We start from the raw sequence: 24142 nt of genomic DNA on the forward strand, positions 1-24142 counted from the left end.
AAGATTTTAGTGTGGATAGTTAAGAGCCTTATAATATCCATTTAACAAATAATAATAAATGTTTATCACTGTGGAAGGGGTTTCCCAACTTCAGCATTATTGACATTTGAGGCTATTTAATTCTTTGTTGTTAGAGGCTGTCCTGTGCATTCTAGGATGTTTAACAGCATTCCTGGCCTCTGCCTGTTAGATAGCCTTCCTCCAGTTTTGACAACCAGAAATATCTCTAGGCATTACCAAGTGTTCCTTGAGGTGCATTATGCCCCCAGCTGAGAACCACTGCACTGTGTGAAGAACCCTGGGGATGGAAAGGTACTGCTATGACTTTTACTGAGTAGTAATAGAGCTATAGATAAAGTACTACAGGAGTTCAAAGGAAGAAAAAATTGCGTCTAATTGGAGATAGCAGGGAACATGTCAATGAGGAAGAAATGTTTCAACTGGGATATATAGATATACGTGGAATAATAAGAATTCTGTAAAAGAATACATTCACAAAGTCAGGATAAATGTTATCTAGAGAACAATGAAGTATAGTTATTTTGAGGTAAGATTACAGGTGTGAGAGCTACTATGCCTGGCTTTAAATTGGGTAATTTTTATTGATTTATCTTCAAGTTCAGTTATTATTATTATTATTATTTTGGTCATCTTTATCTTGCTATTGAGCCCACTTGGTGAGTTGTTTCTGTCACTGTATTTCTTCATTATAAAATTTCTATTCATTTATTTATATTTATATTTATTTATTTATTTTTGAGGAGGAGTCTCGCTCTGTCGCCTAGGCTGGAGTGCAATGGTGTGATCTTGGCTCACTGCAACCTCTGCCTCCTGGGTTCAAGTGATTCTCCTGCCTTAGCCTCCCAAGTAACTGAGATTACAAGCGCCCACCACCATGCCTAGCTAATTTTTGTATTTTTCGTAGAGGTGGGTTTTCAACATGTTGGCCAGGCTTGTCTCAAACTCCTGACCTCAAGTGATCCACCCACCTCAGCTTCCCAAAGTGCTGGGATTACAGGCGGGAGCCACCACTCCTGGCCTAAAATTTCCATTTAGTTATTCCTTGTATATTCTGTTTCTTTGCTGAAACTTCCTATTTTTCATGTTTCAAGTGTGTTTGTAATTGCACATTGTATAATAACTGCTTTAAAGTCCTGTTCAATAATTCCATAACTGCCACCATTGTGTTGGTGTCTGTTAAATGTCATTTATCATTCAAGTTGACATTTTTCTTGGTTTTTGATATGAGGGACTTTTGTTTTATTATTGTATCATAGACACTTTGGATATCATGTTCAGAGACTTTGGAATATTACTCAAATCTATTTTAGCAGGCCTCCTCTGACGTTGCACCAGCAGGGGAGGAGGGCTGCAAGGTGGGAGTGGAAGTTCAGACTCCCTGTTGGCTTCCATTGGCTTTCACTGATAATAGCATGGTGGGGTAGGTAGGGCATCTCTTACCTAGGATTGGTGGTGGAAGTTTAGGCTCTCGACTCAGCCTCTGCTGACACTCCAGAAAGGGTAAAGAACTCCTTGTTACTGATTGGCAGCGGTAGAAGTCTAGGCTTCCAAGTTGGCCTCCACTGACAAGAGTGAGGAGGGATTCCATGCTCTGTGGCTTGAGTAGGGCAATTATAGTCAAAAAGGTTTTGTTTTGCTAGGCTGTACCTCTTCTAATCCTTTCTCTAGGGAAAGCAGACTTCTTGTTGCTGTTGTTGTTGGGTTTTATCTTTTGTTTTTGTTAGTTTTGGGTGTGGTGGTGGTGGTGTTTTTGCCTTTGCTCATTAGTATTTCTGGGTTGCAGGCCTCTCCAACGCCAGGTCACGATATGAGCCTCTCCCTGCCCCCTCAAAAATCAGGGAACTTATGGTCATGTCGTCCTTCAAGTTTCTAAGTCATTACCCAGTTCGCCTTCTTCTCTCCACCATTCAGAGACTACTTATGTTTGGTTTTTTTACATGTTAGGTTCAGGTTTTTTAGCTGTATTTAGTTGGAGAGTAGGGAGAAATAAGTCTATTCATTTTGTCAGGAGCTGAATGTCCTAAATCGTTTAAAATAGAAAGTAGTCCACTAAGAACTTACTTTTTTAAAATGCTCAAAAAATATTTTATTCTTACAAATATTTTACCACTATAAATTTGTAACTAAATTGTACATAAGATTAAGTACATTTATTGTTATAGATATATATTGGTTTTTTGTTTGGTTGGTTGAGGTTTTTTTTGGGAGACAGGGTCTTGCTCTTGCTCTGTTGCCTTGACCTCCCAGGCTCAGGTGGGGAGCCTGAGCCTCAGCCTCCTGAGTAGCTGGGGCTACAGGTGCATGCCACCATGCCCAGCTAAGTTTTTCTTTATTATTTGTAGAGACAGAGTCTCCCTGTGTTGCCCAGGCTGGGCTCAAACTCCTGGGCCAAGCAGTTCTCCCACCTTGGCCTCCCAGAGTGCTGGGATTACAAACATGAGCCACTGTGCCCAGCCTTGTGGATATATATGTGTTTATTAAAGTATGTATATTTCTTTATTCTCTTAGGGTTATGTACCGAAGGACTTTACCGTGTCAGCGGAAACAAAACTGACCAAGACAATATTCAAAAGCAGTTTGATCAAGGTAAGAAGATAATTATGTGAAATAAAAATTGTTGTTTTATGTTTTCCTTGTTAGAATTCATGGTGAGAAGATTGATTTTCATTTGAAAACTTCCTAAGGATATGGATGTTGAGGAGAGAGGGTTTCAAAGTGAGATTAGAAGCACTAAATAGAATAGATACCATGGTAAAGGTACAAAACAGCTAGGGAAAGTCTATTTTCTTTACATTAGCAAGGAAGTCACTGATTACTTCTAGAGCCTTTGAATTAAGGGGCCTTGGTACTAGGGATTTATAAGAGGAAATAGATGATAAGAAACTTTTAAAATACAATTGCAATAGAAGAAAAGATTGAAAACGAGGCAGTTGAGTCAAGAAAATACAGTATTGTATAAATTTTTAATGTAAGTATGAAGACAGAAGAGGATTTGGTAAATAAGAGTAAATAAGAAAGGAGGTACTAGAAAAGCAGGCATTCAGTATTGAAGCAAAGTCCATCAGGCCTGGAAGGAATGGAATGCAGTAGAATAAATTTTGTTTTTGAAATAACCAGAAACTATCTCTTACCCTAAGACTGAAGGGAATACTATACAATATTTTGATGTCAGATTAGATATTTTATGGCGCATATACTCTGAGTTTCTTCCCAAATTTCATATTCCTAATACATTAAACTATCTCACAAATAAAAGACTTGACTGAACCTATATAAATCCATCACCAGATTTAGAAAAGCAATAATTTGACTTATGATTGATCGACATCTTAGCCATTAGGAGTAAAAAAAGCCGAATTTTCTACTCATATTCAGTAAATTCTATATGCGATTAAAGATTTAAACATAAAAAATGAAAACCATAAGTACTAGGGAGAAAAATGAGTGAATATTTTTATAGTCTTAAAGAAAAGCCTAAACTTGATATGAAACCTAGAAAGCATGAACACAAGTTGATAGACTGGACTATGTACATGCTAAAATTTTACAAAAATGTAAAAATTCTGTATGACATGTGGCTAAAACAGGGTGTGACATACCTAGCTTAAGTAATTCGCATCAGAAGAGAGCAACCAATAAATACATGAAAATATGCTTAGCCTCTGTTAACGATAAAAATTAAAGGATTATATTTGTTTTATTTGAATGAAAAGAATTGTTAGTAGAGCGTAAGTAAACATGTATCTTGTACACTGTTGGTTGGTTGTACGTGCCTTTTGAGAGGCAGTTTGTGAATATCAGGATTCAGATAGCTTTGCTAGAGAAATTCCACTTCTAGGAATTTGTTACAGAAGTCTTTGCAATAAGCATGCCAAGATATACTTACAAGGCTCTTCCTTGCAGTATTGTAAGTTTTTTTCAAAAGGAGTGTTGGGGGGATACCACTCGGGTCTAATAAGTAGAATGAATACTAAGAAGCCATGTAAAATAAAGATTTTATGCCTGTTGAAATGGCAAAACATCAGTTGAGTGGTGTGTGTGTGTGTGTGACTGTGTGTATACAAAAACACACCTTGTTGCCAAAGAGTATCGTATAGTCTAGTATCCCATTTTTAAAAAATATTGGCCAATCACAGTGGCTCATGCCTGTAATCCTAGCACTTTGGGAGGCCAAGGTGGGCGAATTGCCTGAGCTCAGGAGTTCGAGCCCAGCCTGGGCAACACAGTGAAACCCCATCTGTACTAAAATGCAAAAAATTAGCCGGACATGGTGGTGCACACCTGTAATCCCAGCTACTTGGGAGGCTGAGACGGGAGCATCACTTGGACCCAGGAGCGGGAGGTTGCAGTGAGCTGAGATTGTACCACCGCACTCCAGCCTGGGTGACAGAGCGAGACTGCATCTCAAAAAAAAGAAAGAAATCTATGTATGTGTGTGTGTGTATATATATATATATATATATAGTGTTTAAAAAACTGTTTAGACAATGATATTAAATTGGTAGAATTTCATTTCCAGTAATGAATGCATGGTTATAGTTAATACCAAGGCTCTTGAGTTTGACTTTCTTGTTTTGTTTTCTCGTCCTGCCACCACTGCCACTATTTTTGTGCCTCTGGCAAGTTAATCTTTCTAAATCTTAATTTCTTCATGTCTAGTATGGGAGTGATGAGAGTAACTATAAGGATAATGGGATAATGCATATGAAGAGTTTTCTGTCCGAGCACCATATTAAATGTTCATTGGGTAGCTATTACTACAAAGAACGTAGCCTAAGGAAATAAGCTTCTATGTATTAAAGCATAGCATCATATCATTTTCATGTTATTGTAATATATTTAAATGAAATCTAAATGTTCAATAATAGAATATTATGTAAATTGTATAATCTAAGGAAATATTTCACAGCCATTAAAATTGTTTATGTAGGGCAAAATGTTAGCAATTGATTTGGCAGTTTTTTTAATGAGCAGAGAAAAGCTGAAAGGAAACATGCTAAACTGTAAACAATGCTTCTCTCTAGGTGATGGGGAAATTTTTTTCTTTTTGCTGGCCTATTTTTTATATTAAAGTGATTTACTGATAGCAGATTAACCTTATGATACACCTTTAGTATGTTCCATTCTTGATTTTTTTAGTCAGAACTTCACCAACTACTTAAATTTAAACCATTTTACATAAAATTTTGAACTGTAAGCTTAAAAGGTCCAAATTAGAATTTATACAAATTGAGTATCCCTTATTCAAAATTCTTGGGGCCCAGAAGTATTTTGGATTTCAGATTTTTTTCAAATTTTGGAGTATGTGGATTTTACTTAGCAGTTATCCCAGATAGGAAATGTTCCAGTGAACAAGTTTCAGATCAACCTGTATGCATATTTATTTTTTCTTTCTAGTTACTTATGGCCTCTTTTTTTTTTTTTTTCCTCCTCCAAAGAAACAGGGTCTATGTTGCCCAGGCTGGACTTAAACTCCTGGGCTCAAGTGATCCTCTCACCTTAGTTTCCTGAGTAGCTGGGACTACAGGTACGCACCACCTCACCTGCCTCTTGTGGCCTCTTTTAAATAGCTGTATAAACAAAAAAAAAAAGATAGGTATTAGTAAAGTTCCTCAATATACTAATAAGCCTAACAGCATTTTTTTATTATAATAGAAAAGGCTTATTGCTTGGTTGTCTTTTCCCTGATCTATGTAGTTTGTAAGCCTAAAAAGAAAAGTGGGGCTGGGCGCCGTGGCTCACACCTGTAATTTCAGTACTTTGGGAGGCTGAGGCAGGTGGATCACCTGAGGTCAGGAGTTCGAGACCAGCCTGGCCAACAGGGTGAAACCCCATGTCTACTAAAAATACAAAAAATTAGCCGGGCGTGGTGACAGTCGCCTGTAATCCCAGCTACTCGGGAGGCTGAGGCAGGAGAATTGCTTGAACCCGGGAGGTGGAGGTTGCAGTGAGGTGAGATTGTGCCACTGTACTCTAGCTGGGGCAACAAAAGTGAAACTCAGTCTCAAAAAAAAAAAGAAAAAGAAAAGTGGCCCAAGACTTAAAGTTATCATTTGATCTAAAAGTAACTATTTAGCTTGCTTCTATAATAAAGTTTTATTATATAATTTAAAATGTTAATTTTTGTCTTGTAGATCATAATATCAATCTAGTGTCAATGGAAGTAACAGTAAATGCTGTAGCTGGAGCCCTTAAAGCTTTCTTTGCAGATCTGCCAGATCCTTTAATTCCATATTCTCTTCATCCAGAACTATTGGAAGCAGCAAGTAAGTATAAACCTCCTTTTTATGAGAGGGATGATAATGGCAGTTTTTGGATATCGATTGCTAAGTGTTAAAATCATCATGTACTAGAGTATGTAGCTAATAAAAATTAACTAGAATTCTATTTCTTAAAGGTATTTTCCTCCAAATTAAAATCAGAATCCCTGGAGATGGCCTCCAGGAATATTCTGTTTTAGCTAGCCCCATAGGTGACTTAAATGCTCCTAGAAATTAGAAGATCATTGTACTAGAAGTTTGAGGTTTGTGTTTTTAATTCAAACTTAAGGGCATTGTAAGAAAATTAAATAAATTCTTCAAATTGTAGGTCAAAGAAATTTACTTTGGCCTTGTCTTACCTGTTTTATGTTGCTATAACAGAATACTACAGACTGCATAATTTATAAAGTAATTTATTTCTTACAGTTCTAGAGGCTGGTAAGTTCAGGGTCAAGGAGGCCTCATTGGGTGAGGGCCTTTTTGCAAAGTCATTCCATGCCCGAAGGTGGAAGGGCAAGAGAGCACACTCAGAGAGTAAGAGACAGGAAGGGGGCTGAACTTACTCTTTTATCAGGAACTCATTCCCAAAATAGCTAACTCACTTCAGAGATAACAGCATTAATCTGTTCATGAGGACAAAACCCTCATGATATAGTCACCTCTTAAAGATTCCACCTCTCAACACTGTTGCCTTGGGGATTAAGTTTCCCACACAAGAACTTTGGGGGAAACATTCAAACCATAGCAGACCATGTGTTGTAAGTCATTTTGGGAAAGAACATGATATTTATTTAGTATTTATTCCTACTTTGGCATCTTTCATTCAGATGTTTCCACTAAACAGATATTCATTTATCTGGAAAATGAGAACTAAAGTCTGTTTGGGCATCAGTTTCATCCACATGATTTCTCAGTGACAAAAATTTAGCATAGTTGCTAAATACTTCTCTCTACTGTTTCCTTTTGGTTGCAAGTCTTCAAGTTATTTTAGGTGAGACTACTTTGTATTGTTCTAAGTTCTCAGTGATTTTTTTTTTTAATTCAGTATATTGTCACAAGGTATAGTTGCCTTATACATACTCTCAGGTAAAGTGGGAAAATGGTTTAATTGATAGCTTAGATGTTCTTATCTATTGACCATTAATAGGAACCTCAGAACTTTCCTACTTAGGAAATTTTTGAGGACTGATTTAGAAGTAATGTGTAACAAATGAAATTTTGTTAGTAATTGGTTGTGGTACCATAATGATGTGGTGTGCACACTGGTCTCCAAAATAAGGAAGAGGTGGAAAGCACCCTTTATCTCATTTATTTCAGGGCCACATTTTAGTTACTCTGTTTCATAATTGCATAGATTTGGAGAGTAAGTTAAATACTTAAACTGCCTGTGAAGGAAAATCTTTGATAAGCAAAATGGATTACAAGTAATTGTAGTATAGGCGAAGCTATAGCCTGAGGGCCGTATTTAGGCTATCGCCAGTTTTTGGCAGACTTTTAAGCTGAGAGTCGTTTTTACATCAAGAGAAAAGAAAATTTCATGACACATTAAAATTACATGAAATTCAAATATCAGAAGTTTTATCGGAGTATAGCCACTCCCGTTTGTTACATGTTGTCTGTTACTGCTTTTGTGCTACAACACAGGGTTGAGTAAGTGTGCCCACAAAGCCTAAAATAGTTACTCTGTAGCATAAATGTTAAGAGCCTAACACATTTATAAGTAATTAGTTAATTATAAATCAGTATCTAGTTACATAAATTGCTAATGTACCATTTCCCATTTTGTCAATGCTGGGTCACTTTGGTCTTCAGTGATTAGCTTTCCTTATAAAAAGGCTATAGTAATAAATGATAACATTAATAGAAATAGATAATGTTAGTTGAAGTGATTTCTTAATTTACATAATTCAGCAGGTTCTTTTGAACAGGGCTCTCCAACCCCTAGGCCACACAGCCTGGCTTGTTAGGAACCAGGCTGCACAGCAGAAGGTGAGCAGTTGGATAAGGGATGCTGAGATCCACCTTCTGTCAGATCAGGTGCGGCATTAGATTCTCCTAGGAGTGGGAACCCTATTGTGAACTGCGCATGCGGCGGATCTAGGTTGTGCATGTCTTAGGAGAATCTAATGATAAATGTAATGCACTTGAATCATCCTGAAACCTTCCCCCACCCGTCTGTGGAAAAACTATCTTCCGCAAAACTGGTCCCTGGTGCCAAAAAGGCTAGGGACTGCTGCTTTAGAACATTTTCTTTGATTTTGTTTACCTATCCTAATATGCTTTAAACACATTCTTGATTGTTATAGTAAATATAGCAGGAAGCTTTATCAAATATTTTTGAATGTGTAAGTTTTACGCAAATTCTTCACTGTTTTAATTTTACAGAAATCCCGGATAAAACAGAACGTCTTCATGCCTTGAAAGAAATTGTTAAGAAATTTCATCCTGTAAACTATGATGTATTCAGATACGTGATAACACATCTAAACAGGTATTTTTATTTTTTTAGGGTTTTTTGGCAAATAAAATGCACTACACATTTCAAACATGTAAATTTTATAAATTGGATAATTATCAGATAGAAAAGGGGACTCAGACTAAACATACAGTTGAATTTTGGTTTTCTAATTTATATCTAAAAAGATATGTGATTAGTTTTGTAATGTAATTATTATATAAATAGTAAGTGTGGTAAGTATATTTTCTTTTTTACCACATTCTCTGTAAAATCTTAGAATTTTAGCTATGAAATGACACTCAGATAACTAACCAGATTGACGTATTTGGAGTTGGAACAGGGTTTGGTTTGAAAAATTACTAGTTCTGTGACCTTGGGTAAATAACTTATTCTTGCTAAGTCTTGATTGTCTCAACTATAAACATGAAAATAACAACACTTCACAAAGTTCTGAGGACTGAATGGAACTATTAGTGTATGTGTACTAGTTTTTTGAAAAGTCTCCTTGTAATATTTTCTACTGGCATTTTAATGAACTGTATGTTTTTTTTTTTGTTTTTTTTTTTAAACTAATAGTATCAACACCCAAACCAAGTACATTTCAGCTGGTACCTCCTAAAAGAGGATTAACTGACGTTTAAAGCTTACTTTCTACTAGCAACGTGGTATAAAATTGTATTAACATTTCTTATAACCTTTCCCTGAGGAAATACCATGGAAACATGGTGAAACCCCATCTCCACTAAAAATACAAAAATTAGCTGGGCGTGGTGTGAGCATCTGTAATCCTAGCTACTCAGGAGACTCGGGGCGGGAGAATTGCTTGAGCCCAGGAGGCGGAGGTTGCAATGAGCCGAGATCATGCCATTGCACTCCAGCCTGGCCAACAGAGCAAGACTCTGTCTCAAAAAAAAAAAAGATTGTTTTATGGAATGCTAGCAGCCAGGTTTTTTGTTTTTTTTTTTTGTTTTTTGTTTTTTGTTTTTGAGATAGAGTCTCGCTCTGTCACCAGGCTGGAGTTCAGTGGCACGATCTCAGCTCACTGCAACCTCCACCTCCTGGGTTCAAGCAATTCTCTTGCCTCAGCCTCCCGCGTAGCTGGGATTACAGATGCACACCACCACACCCAGCTAAATTTAGTATTTTTAGTAGAGACAGGGTTTCACCGTGTTGGCCAGGATAGTCTTGATCTCTTGACCTTGTGATCCACCCACCTCGGCCTCCCAAACTGCTGGGGTTACAGGCGTGAGCTACCGCACCTGCTACAACCAGGTTTTTTGAAAGTTAAAAATTCTCAGCCAGATGTGGTGGCTCAACACTTTGGGAGGCTGGAGGATCACTTGAGGCCAGGAGTTTGAGACCAGTCTGAGCAACATAGTGAGACTTGATTCTCAAAAAAAAAAGAAAGAAAGGAGAGAGAAAAAAGAGAGGAACGGAGGAAGGAAGGGAAAATTAGCCTGATATTAGTGTCAAACGCCTATGGTAGTAATTTTTCCAAAGCTAGTTGAGAGAGAGAGCATACTCTGGTTTATCTTTTCATCTCTCACAGTAGTCAAAGAAGTTACATATACAATTAGAATTTGTTGTTTCTGTTGCCAGAAACTCAATACAATTTGTCACATCAGGAAAGGTTTTTTGTTGTTATTGTTGTTGTTTTTGAGACGGAGTTTCACTTCACTCTTGTTGCCCAGGCTGGAGTGCAATGGCACGATCTCAGCTCACCACAACCCCCGCCTCCCAGGTTCAAGCGATTCTCCTGCCTCAGCCTCCCAAGTAGCTGGAATTACAGGCTTTGTCACTACGCCTGGCTAATTTTGTATTTTTAGTAGAGATGAGGTTTCTCCATGTTGGTCCTGCTGGTCTCGAACTCCCGACCTCAGGTGATCCGCCTGCCTCAGCCTCCCAAAGTGCTGAGGTTACAGGCGTGAGCCACTGCACCTGGCCCAGGAAAAGTTTTTTACATACGAATTAAAGACGCTTCTTTATGCAAATTTTTAAACCCCAGGTTTGAAGTAGGATAAAAGGTAACATTAAATCTGAGATCATTTCTAGCTCTGGAATTCTGTGATTGTAATGAGTTTTGATTTCTAAATGTTTTTTCCTTTCATAATTTCAGGGTTAGTCAGCAACATAAAATCAACCTAATGACAGCAGACAACTTATCCATCTGTTTTTGGCCAACCTTGATGAGACCTGATTTTGAAAATCGAGAGTTTCTGTCTACTACTAAGATTCATCAATCTGTTGTTGAAACATTCATTCAGCAGTGTCAGTTTTTCTTTTACAATGGAGAAATTGTAGAAACGACAAACATTGTGGCTCCTCCACCACCTTCAAACCCAGGACAGCTGGTGGAACCAATGGTACCACTTCAGTTGCCACCACCATTGCAACCTCAGCTGATACAACCACAATTACAAACGGATCCTCTTGGTATTATATGAGTAGGAAGTGATTGCAAACAGGCTGGATTTGTACAAAAAGCAAATCTAGACATGCATGTTTCAGGGTTCAGTAGTATACTTCATGTTTCATACAGATAATTCACATTCAAAATTACATTTTCTCTTTGAACTAGATGGTATTCCTTATTCACTTACATTACAAATCTAAGACCATGTGATAAGCATGACTGGAGAGGTTTAATTTTTATAAACAAAAATAGCTATAAAGTACAAAGCTGCTGCTGCATGCAACCTTATTGCAATCAGTATATCATTCCTGTGGCAATTTCTGTCACATTATATTGTGAATAAAATTTTTCTATAGAAATTAAATGATTTAAAAACTCACCTATATGAAACATTTAATGCTTTTCAGCCTGCTTTCTGGCTGATTTTGTTATTTGATGTGCTAATTTGGGCAACTTAATTTACATTCTGGCAGTCGGTGTAGATAACTAAAAGCCCAGTTAAGTATTTTATAATTTCAGGCTACTGAGGCCATGCTTGGGATGTTGTTTGAAAGAAAGAAAAAATACACTTGACATATTTCACATTTCTGTACCTTCATCTTTACTTCCAAGTAAACCGTGGATGATTTGATGAGGGATAAATGAACCTATTTCTTTTACACACATACCAAGGACATGCTTGTGGCTACAGTGAGTTGATAATGTTGTGCAAAGGATAGTTGTCACCAACTCATTTCTTTATGGTCCATAATGAAATAAAAACTTTGTATACTGTTAATTCTGTAAACAGATGCATGTTCAAAAGATCTATGATGGTCTTGTAATCTTAATCTAATATATTTTAGATATTTTAATTTTTCCCTCTTGGGGAACACATTTAGTATAGTGTAGAAAATACTTCATGACATTTTCATATAAGGTTATATAACTTTTCATACATAAACATGAAATTTGTTGAAGAAAATTCTTTAAACCAAACATTTAAATCTAGGACTTCAATTTAATTTGTTCCTTGAATCTATTTTTATGTGGCCCTTAAAAAATATCCAAAAAACCCATTGCTAATATAGCAATAAAAATACTTTGGGTACTGACAGACTCTTTGGAGTGTTTATATTACAAATTTGTATTCATATTCTTTTCTGTGATGTGTTGTACTAAAATCCAAAATGGCTTTTGCACCATTTTTAAGCCAATTTTTTCCTTTGATGTTGGTACCAGAATTACTATAAGTGACTGCTGCTTTTGGGGGTAAACATTTTGTTCGTGAAGATAAAACCAGAACACTAAATTATGGATAAAATTTTCAGAATAGGTGGCACAGGTAAATTTCACTAGGTTATATTTTGTGTAGTAAAGAAATTCTTTGGTCAATGTTATCTTAATTCATACTACAATTTTAAGATTATCTTATGTGTATTATAGTAAATAGATGATTTTCAGATTCAAGGCTCCTAAGAGTTTGATTTGCTCCGTTTTTTCCTAAAATAAATATTATCTCTCCCAACTGTTAAGTTCTAGGTATTGTACTTCCAATTTTAACTTCAGAACCAAGATGTTGGCATGAACCAGGCTGCTGTTGAAGTACATGTATATTATAAATTATCTTATTTGTGTTATACTCCTACATGTTATCTTTTCTAAGAAAACAAAGTCCCTATTATTCCTATTGCAAAGCACACAGGAATTAAGAAAGTACAGTAATTTTTAAAAAAAAATCCGGTAAATGTAGTATTCTTAACCTGTTCTATATTACTTATACCTATTGTCTATATAGCTTTAATTTATAGTTGTCAGTTTAACTATTGGCATGTCTGGCAAAGAAAATTAAACTTTAAGAGTTTTATAAACTGTTTCTAGGTTGCTAAAGAATTTATTTTTCTACTATATATGGTATAGACAAAGCATCAAACTATGTACAGGAAAAAAGCCTGACTATTTCTATTGGAAGTAGGCTGAAAAGAGAATTTTCAAAACTGTTCGTGTCTTCAGTTCATTCTGTCATAACTTTGCTATTGTAATATGTGAATACCAGTTTATTTAAGCTGTTCTCTTTTATACTGTATTAATTTAATGTTCATCTGCGTTTAGTACCATTTTTGTTATTAAAACTGGCATTTACCGTTTTTCACATTAACCCACCTTGCACCTTCCCCCAAACTTATCTCCACTTTTCTATGCATTCTATCATTGATTTGACACACTTCATAGTGAGTCATTTAAATACTCTACATTTGGTTCAATTAACCAGTAGGTTACAGTTATTGAAAATTAAAGTACAGTTTAAAGCTCAGTCTGTTACACTGAATTGATTGTGTTTGTTTTTGCCAAGGGTTTAGATATGTTTTTAAATATTAGAAACATCTAAGAACAGAATAACATAATTAAACTTTTTTCTGGTAAGTTACTGGAAGGTTTCACTGTTGAGGGACCTATCATATGAGACTTCTTAAAGGAGTAAAAGAATAGGATAGTCTCATAATTGTGAGTAAACATCAAGGCATTATATTTTACAATACTAAATAAAATTTCATCTACACACATGTTGCCATTGTTTCATTTAAGGTTCAGTGCTTATAGTTAACTACAATATTGGACCTAACAGGATCTAGATTAGCAATATAAAGAAGCATAGTGGTACTCTGTTTCACACTTTCAGTAGATTTATTAGAAGTGAAATTCTATTCAACAGACACTTATTAGGATATACAACTAATTTAAGAATAAAATTCCAGGCACAATATATTTTTTTTTAAATGGTATTTGTTAGTAGTGCTTCTTCCCCTTAAGATTTACAGTGTAAATACTGCAGGTAACCGCAATCTAAGTTAGGCAAAAAGCAGCTTTTTTCCCCATACTGTATGTAAATAATGTAGACCTGGGTTTTTTTGTTTGTTTGGGTTTTTTTTTTTTTTTTTTTTTTTTGAGGTACTGGAATCTAATTAATATCTCTTAGGTATCAACAAAAGGGAACAATTGGAATGAGAATTTAGGCCTTAGCTTCCATGGTGATTTTTAGTTTTTTATACAGTAATAATTGTGATGCTATTTGTCAACTGGATATAAATATACATATAATTTTAAAAAGTCAAAAGTGCTTTTGTTTCTTTGTTTAATGTAATTTTTGTGCTTCACCCACAGGATGCTGCAGTAAATTAAATATCAGTGAAGCTTCTGATGTATAAAGAATGCTATGAATAAAACATTAAGAAGCTGTGTAATTTTAAGTTATAGTTGCCTCTATTTTTACCATTTCATTGGTAAAAATTAGCTGATTTTTTTCAAGTGAAATATGAAAAATAAAAATATAAATTTATCAATATGATGGAAATTTTATTAAGGAGATGTATTATTGAGTTTTCACTGTACCTGGAAAGGAGATTCAAAATTTTTTCTGGGGATGTATATAGATGAAAATTTGATTTTTTAAATTATCAGGAAAACAAGATAATGCACAGATTTCTAAGACTTAAGATCTTACCTGGATGTGATTTTTGAGCTGTGGCTAGACAGTCTTTAGAGCCACTGGAAATATTTTGAAAACTATTCTAGTTATAGCAGAGCTGCTAATATTAACGAATATATTTATGTCTTCATGGTTTGTGACTATTAGGCCAAATTTTGTGGTATATGTTGTCAGTCTGGATCTGGTGAGGTTTGTTCGACATGAATCTTTGTGTTATCTTGAATTTAGTAGTTTCAACATACTTAAATCCTTAGGCTTAACAGTTTCTAATTTGTCTCAATACATATGGGACATGGTTGTTTTTTACTGTATTAGAACTCTTGGAAGTTCTTAGCCTTTTCAGATTATCAAATACCTGAAAGTAAAATTTTCTAAGATTTAATAAGGGAAGATACTATTCAAATCATTTTCTTAGGATAGCATCTTTACATACAATGAGAGGATTGTACAAGCATTAATCTCATATTCCAACATCCAGTTACTTGATGTGATCCAAGTACCCTGGTCTTTTTAAAGCAGTTAAAATCTAATTAATTAACTTTGGGAGTCTTCACTATTCATTTGATCCTCATCATTGTCCTATTTGCATGACTCCATTTTTTCCTCCACTATATGAGTTTTCTTTGTCAGGGGGAGAGGAGTGGGGAGAGTCACAGAATCTCATATTCACATCTTAATTGTGTGAAATTAGTCTTTTGTGGAAATTCTGTAGGCAGTGAGAATGATTTTGAAAAGCTAACCAATGATAATTAGCATTTTAGTTAATACTAAATGCATAAAATTATAACCCTTGAAATTAATTTGGTGCTGGCAGTTCTGGTTTAGTCATTTTTACCAGTAGTTAGTAGTATTAAGACCTGCAGTATATGCACTTTTTGAGTAGCTGTCAAAGAATTGTAGTTGAGAAACAACTTGTTTATTCTCACAGTTCAGATTTTCTATTCAGTTTTGTCTCAAATAGTAAAAGCTATTGTGAACAATTTAATAATGGCCCTCCTGTTCTAGTTTGCCTAATATTTTAGTTAAGATTTAGTGTTTTAACCTTTTTTCAAGTTTATTTTTTGTATTAGATTTTATTTGAACAAGTTATGTGGGTTTAGTAATTGAATTATTTATTCATTGCTTCACTAATTCATCCAGATTAGTTTTAAGTGTGTATATGTATTTGCTCACCAGATCATTTTCTTGGGACCTTGAACTGTGAATGTTTTGTCCTAACCATTTAATATTTTCTAGGTACTTGCTGCAAGTTCTTGAACTATTTTACCAGCTTTAACTTTGGGGCTCTTAGTTTCTTTTCTCCAGATTCTTGTTATTTTGTTTTATCCAAATAAATATTTAGGTGTTCTAAGAAGTAGACTTCTGTTTAATTCCCTAAAATAAGTAAAATCAGAAGCTGTACACACTATCATATTGTTATTATTTGGGATTATTTATAAATGTAGGTGAAAGGATAAAAAAAAAACCTATCTGAGAGAATACAGTCTTTAGATACCCTTCTTGGAAATTTGACTTCGAGATTTTTCATTTGTTGGCAGTCACAGGCATAGCTGCTGAATGTCTTTTGGTCTGTAATATTTGAAGTGAGAGAAACATTACCAGCAATGTACTTTTAAAATATAAACTAAAGCCAGGCATGGTGGCTCATGCCTGTAGTCCCAGCACTTTGGAAGGCTGAGGCAGGCACATCGCTTGAGGTCAGGAGTTCGAGACCAGTCTGCCAATATGGCCAAACCATATCTACTAAAAATACAAAATTTAGCCTGGCATGGTGGTAGGCGCCTGTAGCCCCAGCTACTCAGGAGGCTGAGGCATGAGAATTGCTTGAACCTCGGGGGGCGGAGGTTGCAGTGAACCACAGTCAAGCCACTGCATTCCAGCCTGGGAGACAAAGGGAGACCCTGCTCTAAAAACGTAAATACAAACTAAAATGTTATATCTAGTACTTTAATTTAAAAATGACTGTTGTGTACCTTAGAATCCACTTAGATTATTTTTCTGGAGTTAGCAAACTTTTTGGGGAAAGGACAGTTAGTGTCTTTGGCTTTGCAGGCCATATGGTCTCTGTGGCACTTCTCTGCTATAGTGCACAAATAGCCATAATGCAGAAATGAAAGGAATATAACTGTGTTCCAATAAAATTGTGTCTGTAAAAAACTAGCAGCAGACCAGATTTGGCCCACAGGTATTATTGGCTGGTCCCTGGCATAGATTGTTAATAAAATTAGCTCCTCCAACTTTATGTGGAATATTTTATGATAGATAATTCAAAATAATATCGATTGGAGTACAATTTTACACAGGATAATTACCCTCTGTTTCTGTTGCCATTGTTTCCAAAGGAAATTCTCTATTTTCATTTACTTAGTAATAAGTAAATAAGGAGAGCTATGTGAAACGGTTATTTTAAAAGCTCTTAGTAACATTAAAAACTGCATCTGGAAGGTAGGACTGGTGATACAGTTGTACACATCAGAACTGATTGTTTTCAACAGCCTTATTAAGGATAACAAAGATTTTTCAGGGCAGTAATTACATCTCCACATTCTGTACATTAATCATGACCACATAATATTTCAATAAATTGTGGCATAGATTAATGAAGTTATTAACACTTAACAAAATCATGTCCATAATCGATTTAAAAGTATGTGATTATTATTTAATTGGTGGTCTCTCCAAGGTGTAGGCATCACTAACCAGTCTACTTAGGTGCCTTTGGAGAATGCATATAGAAGGGAAACTATATGTGTACCGATTGTTGGCAGGCCTTTATTCAGAGGATAAATTTGATTGAAGGTCACAGAATTCATAATGTAGAGAAACATAAATGTAGTAATTGTGGGAAGTTCTTCCAAGTAACACCTCAATCGATGTCGGCAAACATCCCGGAGAGAAATTTTATAATGGTCCCGACTTCGACTGGTTTGACTCAAGATTTTTCAACTTTACAGTGGTGCGAAAACCATACACATTCAGCGCACTCCTTGACTTACAATTGGTTTATCAGAACTTGGTCCCATTGTAGAGCAAGGAATACATATGTGTTAAGTATTGCGGGGGGAAAGGTCAACAGAAGATTACATATCTCTATGCCATAATGCTCAGGCTGGAAAGACCTATGAATGTATTGAAAGGGCCTTCACCTAAAAATTGGTCTGACTGCATATCAGAGCATTCACTCTGGCCAGAAGTCACAACTCAGTGTACACCATAATGTCATACTGAAGGCAGACTTAACACATACTGAGTGTGGAAAAGCTGTCAACCACAAACTAAACTTGCTTATTGAATGGTAGCCAGCCTCCATGATGGCCCCCAATGATCCTAGCTCCTGGTTAACTTCTTGCATAGTCCCCTAACTTCAGTGTACCAAAATTGGTCTGTGTGACCTCAAACATTTTTTGTGAATACTCAAATGGAATTTAAAAGAAGCCAAATTTGTTTATACATTTTTTTAACCACAGCTTCCAGATATTTACAGCTGTCTCATACCACCTTTACTTGGAGAAAGCCAAATTCCCATATAGTTAGAATATAAGTGACTTACAGCAACAAGAAGGAATTTCCACTTATAGTAATGTAAGATGATTTGGACCAACCCTCCAACTGAGGGCATCTAGACAAAATGGAGAAAACTTTAAAAAAAAAAAAATCAATTTGAAGGCCATTAGAAAGCCAGTAAGCACAAAATTACAACCAGAAGTTGGGAGAGAAAATAACACCCAAGTAGGTGAGCCTGTTTTGGGGGCCACTTTCTCCTTGAGTTTTTTGGCGAATTCTGGAGGAGGTGTCCAAGAGGATGACAATATATGTGATGGTGTCCTACAGGCATAGGTGAACAGGAATTGGAATTAAAGACCTTTTAAAGCTTTAAAGTATTTCTGTAGTTTTGCAAACTTGGTGTTTACCACAAAATAACAAGGCATGTGTGGAGACGACAATATGAATCAAAGACAGCACAGATTTTAAAATATGCTTACTCAGTCCAAGGAGATAAAAGTCAAGATGAAGAATTTAGCAGATATCTGGAAAATTACAGAAAAATTTCCAATGTTATATAGCCAAACATAATATTAGCTGCAATCAAGAACTCAGTGTTCTTGTGGCAGGTTACTCACAGCTGAAGATAGAATTCGTGAACTGAAAGACTGGTGAGAAGAAAATAGAATAAAACAAGAACAGAAAATATAGAAGATAAGAAATGTTTGTCAAATTTAACACCCCAGGAAAACAGCAGAGAGATGCAAAAGCAATATATTAATAGATAATTACTGAGATCTTTCCATAGCTGTCAAGATAAGCAACTGATTTGGGGAAGCTCCTGAATCAATCTCAAGCAAGAAAGAAAAATTCATACCTAAGCGTATTATAATAAAACTGAAAACCAAAGAGAAAAAAATCTTAAAAGCAACCAGAGAGAAAAAAATTACCTTCAAAATTCTACCACTTCACTAAAAGCTACTTAATCAAAACAGAAACCAAAATATAGTGAAGTGGTATCTTTACCTAGAATTTAATGTCTAACAAAAATAACCTTTAAAAATGTCAAAGTTGTTTTCAGGCCGGGCGCGGTGGCTCACGCCTGTAATCCCAGCACTTTGGGAGGCCGAGGCGGGTGGATCATGAGGTCAGGAGATCGAGACCATCCTGGCTAACATGGGGAAACCCCGTCTCTACTAAAAGTACAAAAAATTAGCCGGGCGCAGTGGCGGGCGCCTGCAGTCCCAGCTACTGGGGAGGCTGAGGCAGGAGAATGGCGCGAACCCGGGAGGCGGAGCTTGCAGTGAGCCGAGATTGCGCCACTGCACTCCAGCCTGGGCGACAGAGTGAGACTCCAACTCAAAAAAAAAAAAAAAAAAAAAAAAGTCAAAGTTGTTTTCAAGAAAAGTAGAAAATTCTCCTACAATGAAATACTGAATTATACTTTTATAAATCCAAGGGTTTATTAGGAATAATACTGAAAAGAGATTTTCAGGCAAGAGAACTATCCCCAGGTGGAATGTTGATATATAAGAATGAATAAAAAGCAACAGAAATGGCAAATATGTGGTTAAATCTAAGTGCTAATATGAAAACAAAACAAAAATGTATTATGGATTTAAATACATAATGAACTAAAATAAGGTATCTAAACTGGAAGAGATGCGACTAGAGTTCATGTTGGAAATTCCTTGCTTCTCCCAGAGGAGGGTAATACCAATTAATGTTAGATTTTGATATGTCAGGGATGCATGTAATTTCTGTTGTAACCACTAAAATAACAGTAAAAAGAATATAACATTCAAACCAGTAAGAATGAAAAAATGGAATACCAGAAAATGTTTAAAGGGGAGAAAATAAAAGAAAACAGAACAGACAAATAGAACAAAAATATAATACTGTACATTTAAACCCAAACATTGCATCAAATTAAAAAATAAATGTTTGAATGGGACATTAGATGAGTCAAAAAAAAAAAAAAACACAACAAAAGTACAGGCTATTCACAAAGGCCATACCAAAATTATAAGGATACAGAGAGGTTAAGAGGAAAAAGATGGTATTATAAACAATGCTAATATATTTGAATTGTTACTACCCTCTTGGACAAGCAAGAACTTTCCAATGTGAACTCTGAGGGAAATAGGAAAATTCCCCCAAAAGCACAACCTATCAAAACTTACATAAAAAGAGTAGAATACACAAATAATCTGATACCTATTAAACTGAATTTGTAATTTCATAGTTCGCTTACACAGGCCCACATGACTTTGCAAGTGGATTTTACTAATTAAGGAATAACACAAATCCTTTATAAAGGTTTCAGTAGAACAACAACAAAAAAAGAAAAAATACTCTAATTCATTTTATGAGGCCAACATAATCTTGATAATCACATTTCTTTCCTAATTGAAATGTATTCTCTTACCTGAAAAACAGCTCCTGGTATGTTCCTGGACCCTAGTAGAGAAAAGAACATTGGCCATGTGTCTGGAGTGGCCCATAATGAGTGGGTTTTGTTAGACCCATCAATTCATAAAGATGGGCAGGCCCAGCAGCAATCCATTGTAAGACGGAAATCGGACTACCCAGCATGAGTAAGCTATTTAGGTTGGTGCAAAAGTAATTGCAGTTTTCGCCATTCCTTTTTTTTTTTTTTTTTTTTGAGGCAGTCTTGCTCTGTTGCCCAGGCTGGACTGCAGTGGCATGATCTTGGCTCATTGCAACCTCCGCCTCCCGAATTTAAGCAATTCTCCTGCCTCAGCCTCCAGAGTAACTGGGATTACAGGCGCACACCACCACGCCTGGCTAATTTATTTTCGTATTTTTAGTAGAGACAGGGTTTCACCATGTTGGCCAGGCTAGTCTTGAACTCCTGACCTCGTGATCCACCTGCCTTGGCCTCCCAAAGTGCTGGGATTACAGGTGTGAGCCACTGTGCCTGGCCTTCGCCATTAGTTTTAATGGTGAAAATTGCAATTACTTTTGCCTCAACCTAATACATAAGCAGGCAGATCGCCCACCACCACTACTCATGTTTACCTCCCTCAGTTCACCCCTATGGTTGTATGAGGGACCTCCTATGATGAGATAAAGGAGGAGAAAAAACCCAATCTTGATTTACAAGATGGGAACATATCTTTGACACACAAACTAACCAATCCAGAGCCATACCTCCTCTATCCTGCCCATACTCCCCAGGAAACAATATTCCCCGTCTTAATCATTCAAGAGCCAGGTACCGGACACCTAGGGACCACTCCAATAGCTTAGAGTCCACCCAAATTATTGAAACTAGCCAGTGCTCAACTGTACACCCTGCCCTGCCTTGCCATTCGTGCAGAAACCCCAATAAAGCTTCTGACCTAATGCTTTCCCCTCGCGTCTGTTTTTTGCCTTCTGGCTATACTGGCATCTTTCCCATGTGGCCCTGCATAGCATGCCATGCCTCCTGTCTCTAGGACCTGTGAGTACAATGAACTTTATTTTCCTGAGCCTCTCCTGTGTTTCCTCTTGCAGCCACACCTGACTGACCATTACATAAAAGAAAAGGAAATAGACACTGTTAGGAGTGGCTTTGAATGACGATGGTGACGGAAAATGTTCTCAATGGGCAGAGCTATGAGTGGTACTCCTGGCCATCCATCTTGTGTAGAGGAGAAGTAGCCTGAGGTGAGAACATCTATGGATTTATAGGCAGTAGCAAATAGCCTAACTGGCTGGTCAGGGCCTGGAAGAGAAAGGGCTTGAAGATCCGTGACGAGGAGGTCTGGGGTATAGGAATATAGATGGCCATATGGGAATGAGCATGAAGTATAAATTTTGGAGGGTATATTACATAGTAATGCTTACCAGAAAGCATAAACTATGGTCAAGACACTGACTAACCAAATAGACAACATGACTCAGCCAGTTGACATTAGCCAGCTTTTGTCATTAGTTACCCCTGTGGCACAATGTGCTCATGAGCAGAGTGGCCACTGAGGCAGTGGCGGAGGCTATATATGGGCCTAATAGCGTAACTTTCACTGAACAAGCCTGTCCTAGTTACTGAATCAGGCTGGTTCAGCTTTTCTGGATATCCAATCTACCAGCAAGAGAGACCAAAGGTGAGTCTCCAATATGGAACTGTTCTTGAGGAGACCAACCAGCCACTTACTGACATTTTGATTACATTTGGTCTCTTCTGTCCTGGAAGGGTCAGGATTCATTTGCCCAAGAATAAACATTAATTCCAGGTATAAATTTGTCTTTTCCTATCCCCTGAACCTCAGCAGCGCCACTATCTGAGGACTTAATGGAATGCTAGGTCAATAAACATGCAATCCCACATAACATAGCATCCAGTGAAAGAAGTGCAGGAATGCACCCATGACCACGGGACCCTCTGGTTGTATCAGTTATCACATCATCCAGAAGCTACCGGCCTAACAGGCTTTCCCTGCCTACCCTTGCCCCCACTTCTCTTTATCTTTCACGAGAGTTACCCTCAGTAAATACCTTGCATTTCCAACTCTGTCTTGGTGTCCACTTCCCAGAGACCTCACACTAACATAGGCTGCTTAGGGAGGACCCACATAACCAGATGATGGAAGAGAAAAAAAAACCTAGGCTCATTTCATAAGTGGATTGTCTTTGTACATAGGTACAAACCAAAAGTGAACTGAAACTTCCTTTCAGCTTTGCTTAGGAGTGGTATTAATAGGTAGCAGTGAGAGGAAATCCTCTTGGTGGGCAGAGGTTCAGGTGGTTTACCTGGTTATCCATTTTCATAAAAAAAGAAGTGGCTCAAGTTCAGCATATATACAGACCCATGGGCAATGACAAATGATCAAGGATTGAAATATTAGGAACACAGATGCCTAGGGCAGAGACATGTGGATGGACTTATTGAAGTGGATGCAAAATGTAAAGATCTTTGTATTGGGTGCTGATATCCATCAGAGTGCATGTGCCATGGAAGAGCCACTAAACAACCAATTACACAGAATGACTTGACTGGTTAACATCAGCCAGGCTCTGACATTGGCCACTCCAGTGCTGGCACAATGGATACACAAATTGCCATGATGGCAGGGCTGGAGGCTATTCATGGGCCTAACCACACACGATCCCAATTGCCAAGTTTGATCTAACTACCACTGCTTCCAAATCTCCAACCTGTCCAGTCTTCTAGCAACAGAGTCCACAGTCCCATTTTTCAAGGAGATAATCTTTCAAAAAGACCAATCAACTACTTGGTAGCATATTGATTATTTTGTACCACTCTGAAAGGGGTAGTGACTCATTTTGATTGGAAAAGACACATGTTCTCAGTATGGATTCACTGAGTGATACAGAGTGTTTGATTCACCAATAATAGGTAGAATGCATGAGTTCAGAAACCTCAGGGTTGCTCCTAGTGATCATCTTGGGGAGTTTGTGCTTCCTGTTCCTATAACTTTGGGCTCCATGAATTTAGAGGTTGTGTTTCCCAAAGGGGGAATGCTTACACTGTTGAAATGTAAGCTACAGCTACCACCAGTGACTTAAGGCTTCAATGCCAAGTGATCCAGCACACAAGAAGAATAATCACCATCCTGACAGGGGTAATTAATCTTAATCATCAGGGGGAAGCAGAACTGCTGTTATACAGTGGGGCCAGGAAGGAATATGTTTGGCACTCAAGTGATCTACCTGAGTGTCTCTTGGTACTCCTTTTTTAGTACCACCTGAATACTAGTACTACCTGAGGTGCTAGCTCAGGGTGAGGGCAATCTGCAATGGAATGTAGAGGAGAAAGACTATGACGATCATTTGTGGCTTCAAGAATGGCTGTGGTTTCTATAGACACTAGAGTCCCACTGCTAATCTTCTTATAAGTTTTCCCCCAGAAAAAGAAGCCCACTACAAAGGAAGAATAGATGCTCCTAGAACTTATAAGGAAATGTGATCTGAGCTGTGAAAGGGTGGGCTGTGGAGGATGCCATGCCACACTGCCCACATTCCCACTGTAGCAATGAAAAAACTCAGTTCTCTAACCTCTGAGAGTGATGCCTGGT

The 24142-nt window shown here is 37.0% G+C and overlaps 1 protein-coding gene across 7 annotated transcripts in view; it reads left to right on the forward strand.

Moving 5' to 3' along the window:
• ARHGAP5 (Rho GTPase activating protein 5) overlaps positions 1-13691 on the forward strand; it is an 84493-nt gene extending 70802 nt beyond the window's left edge. For all 7 annotated transcript variants that reach the window (XM_054449561.2, XM_054449559.2, XM_054449562.2 and 4 more), the window contains 4 exons: positions 2530-2607; positions 6156-6287; positions 8667-8772; positions 10856-13691. In XM_054449561.2, the coding sequence (XP_054305536.2) occupies positions 2530-2607; positions 6156-6287; positions 8667-8772; positions 10856-11183 (644 nt within the window). In that variant the 3' untranslated portion in view covers positions 11184-13691. The remainder of the gene's footprint in view (positions 1-2529; positions 2608-6155; positions 6288-8666; positions 8773-10855) is intronic.
• Positions 13692-24142: the final 10451 nt, after the last annotated feature.

Source organism: Pongo pygmaeus, chromosome 15 (genome assembly GCF_028885625.2).
Source record: "Pongo pygmaeus isolate AG05252 chromosome 15, NHGRI_mPonPyg2-v2.0_pri, whole genome shotgun sequence".
NCBI lineage: Eukaryota > Metazoa > Chordata > Mammalia > Primates > Hominidae > Pongo > Pongo pygmaeus.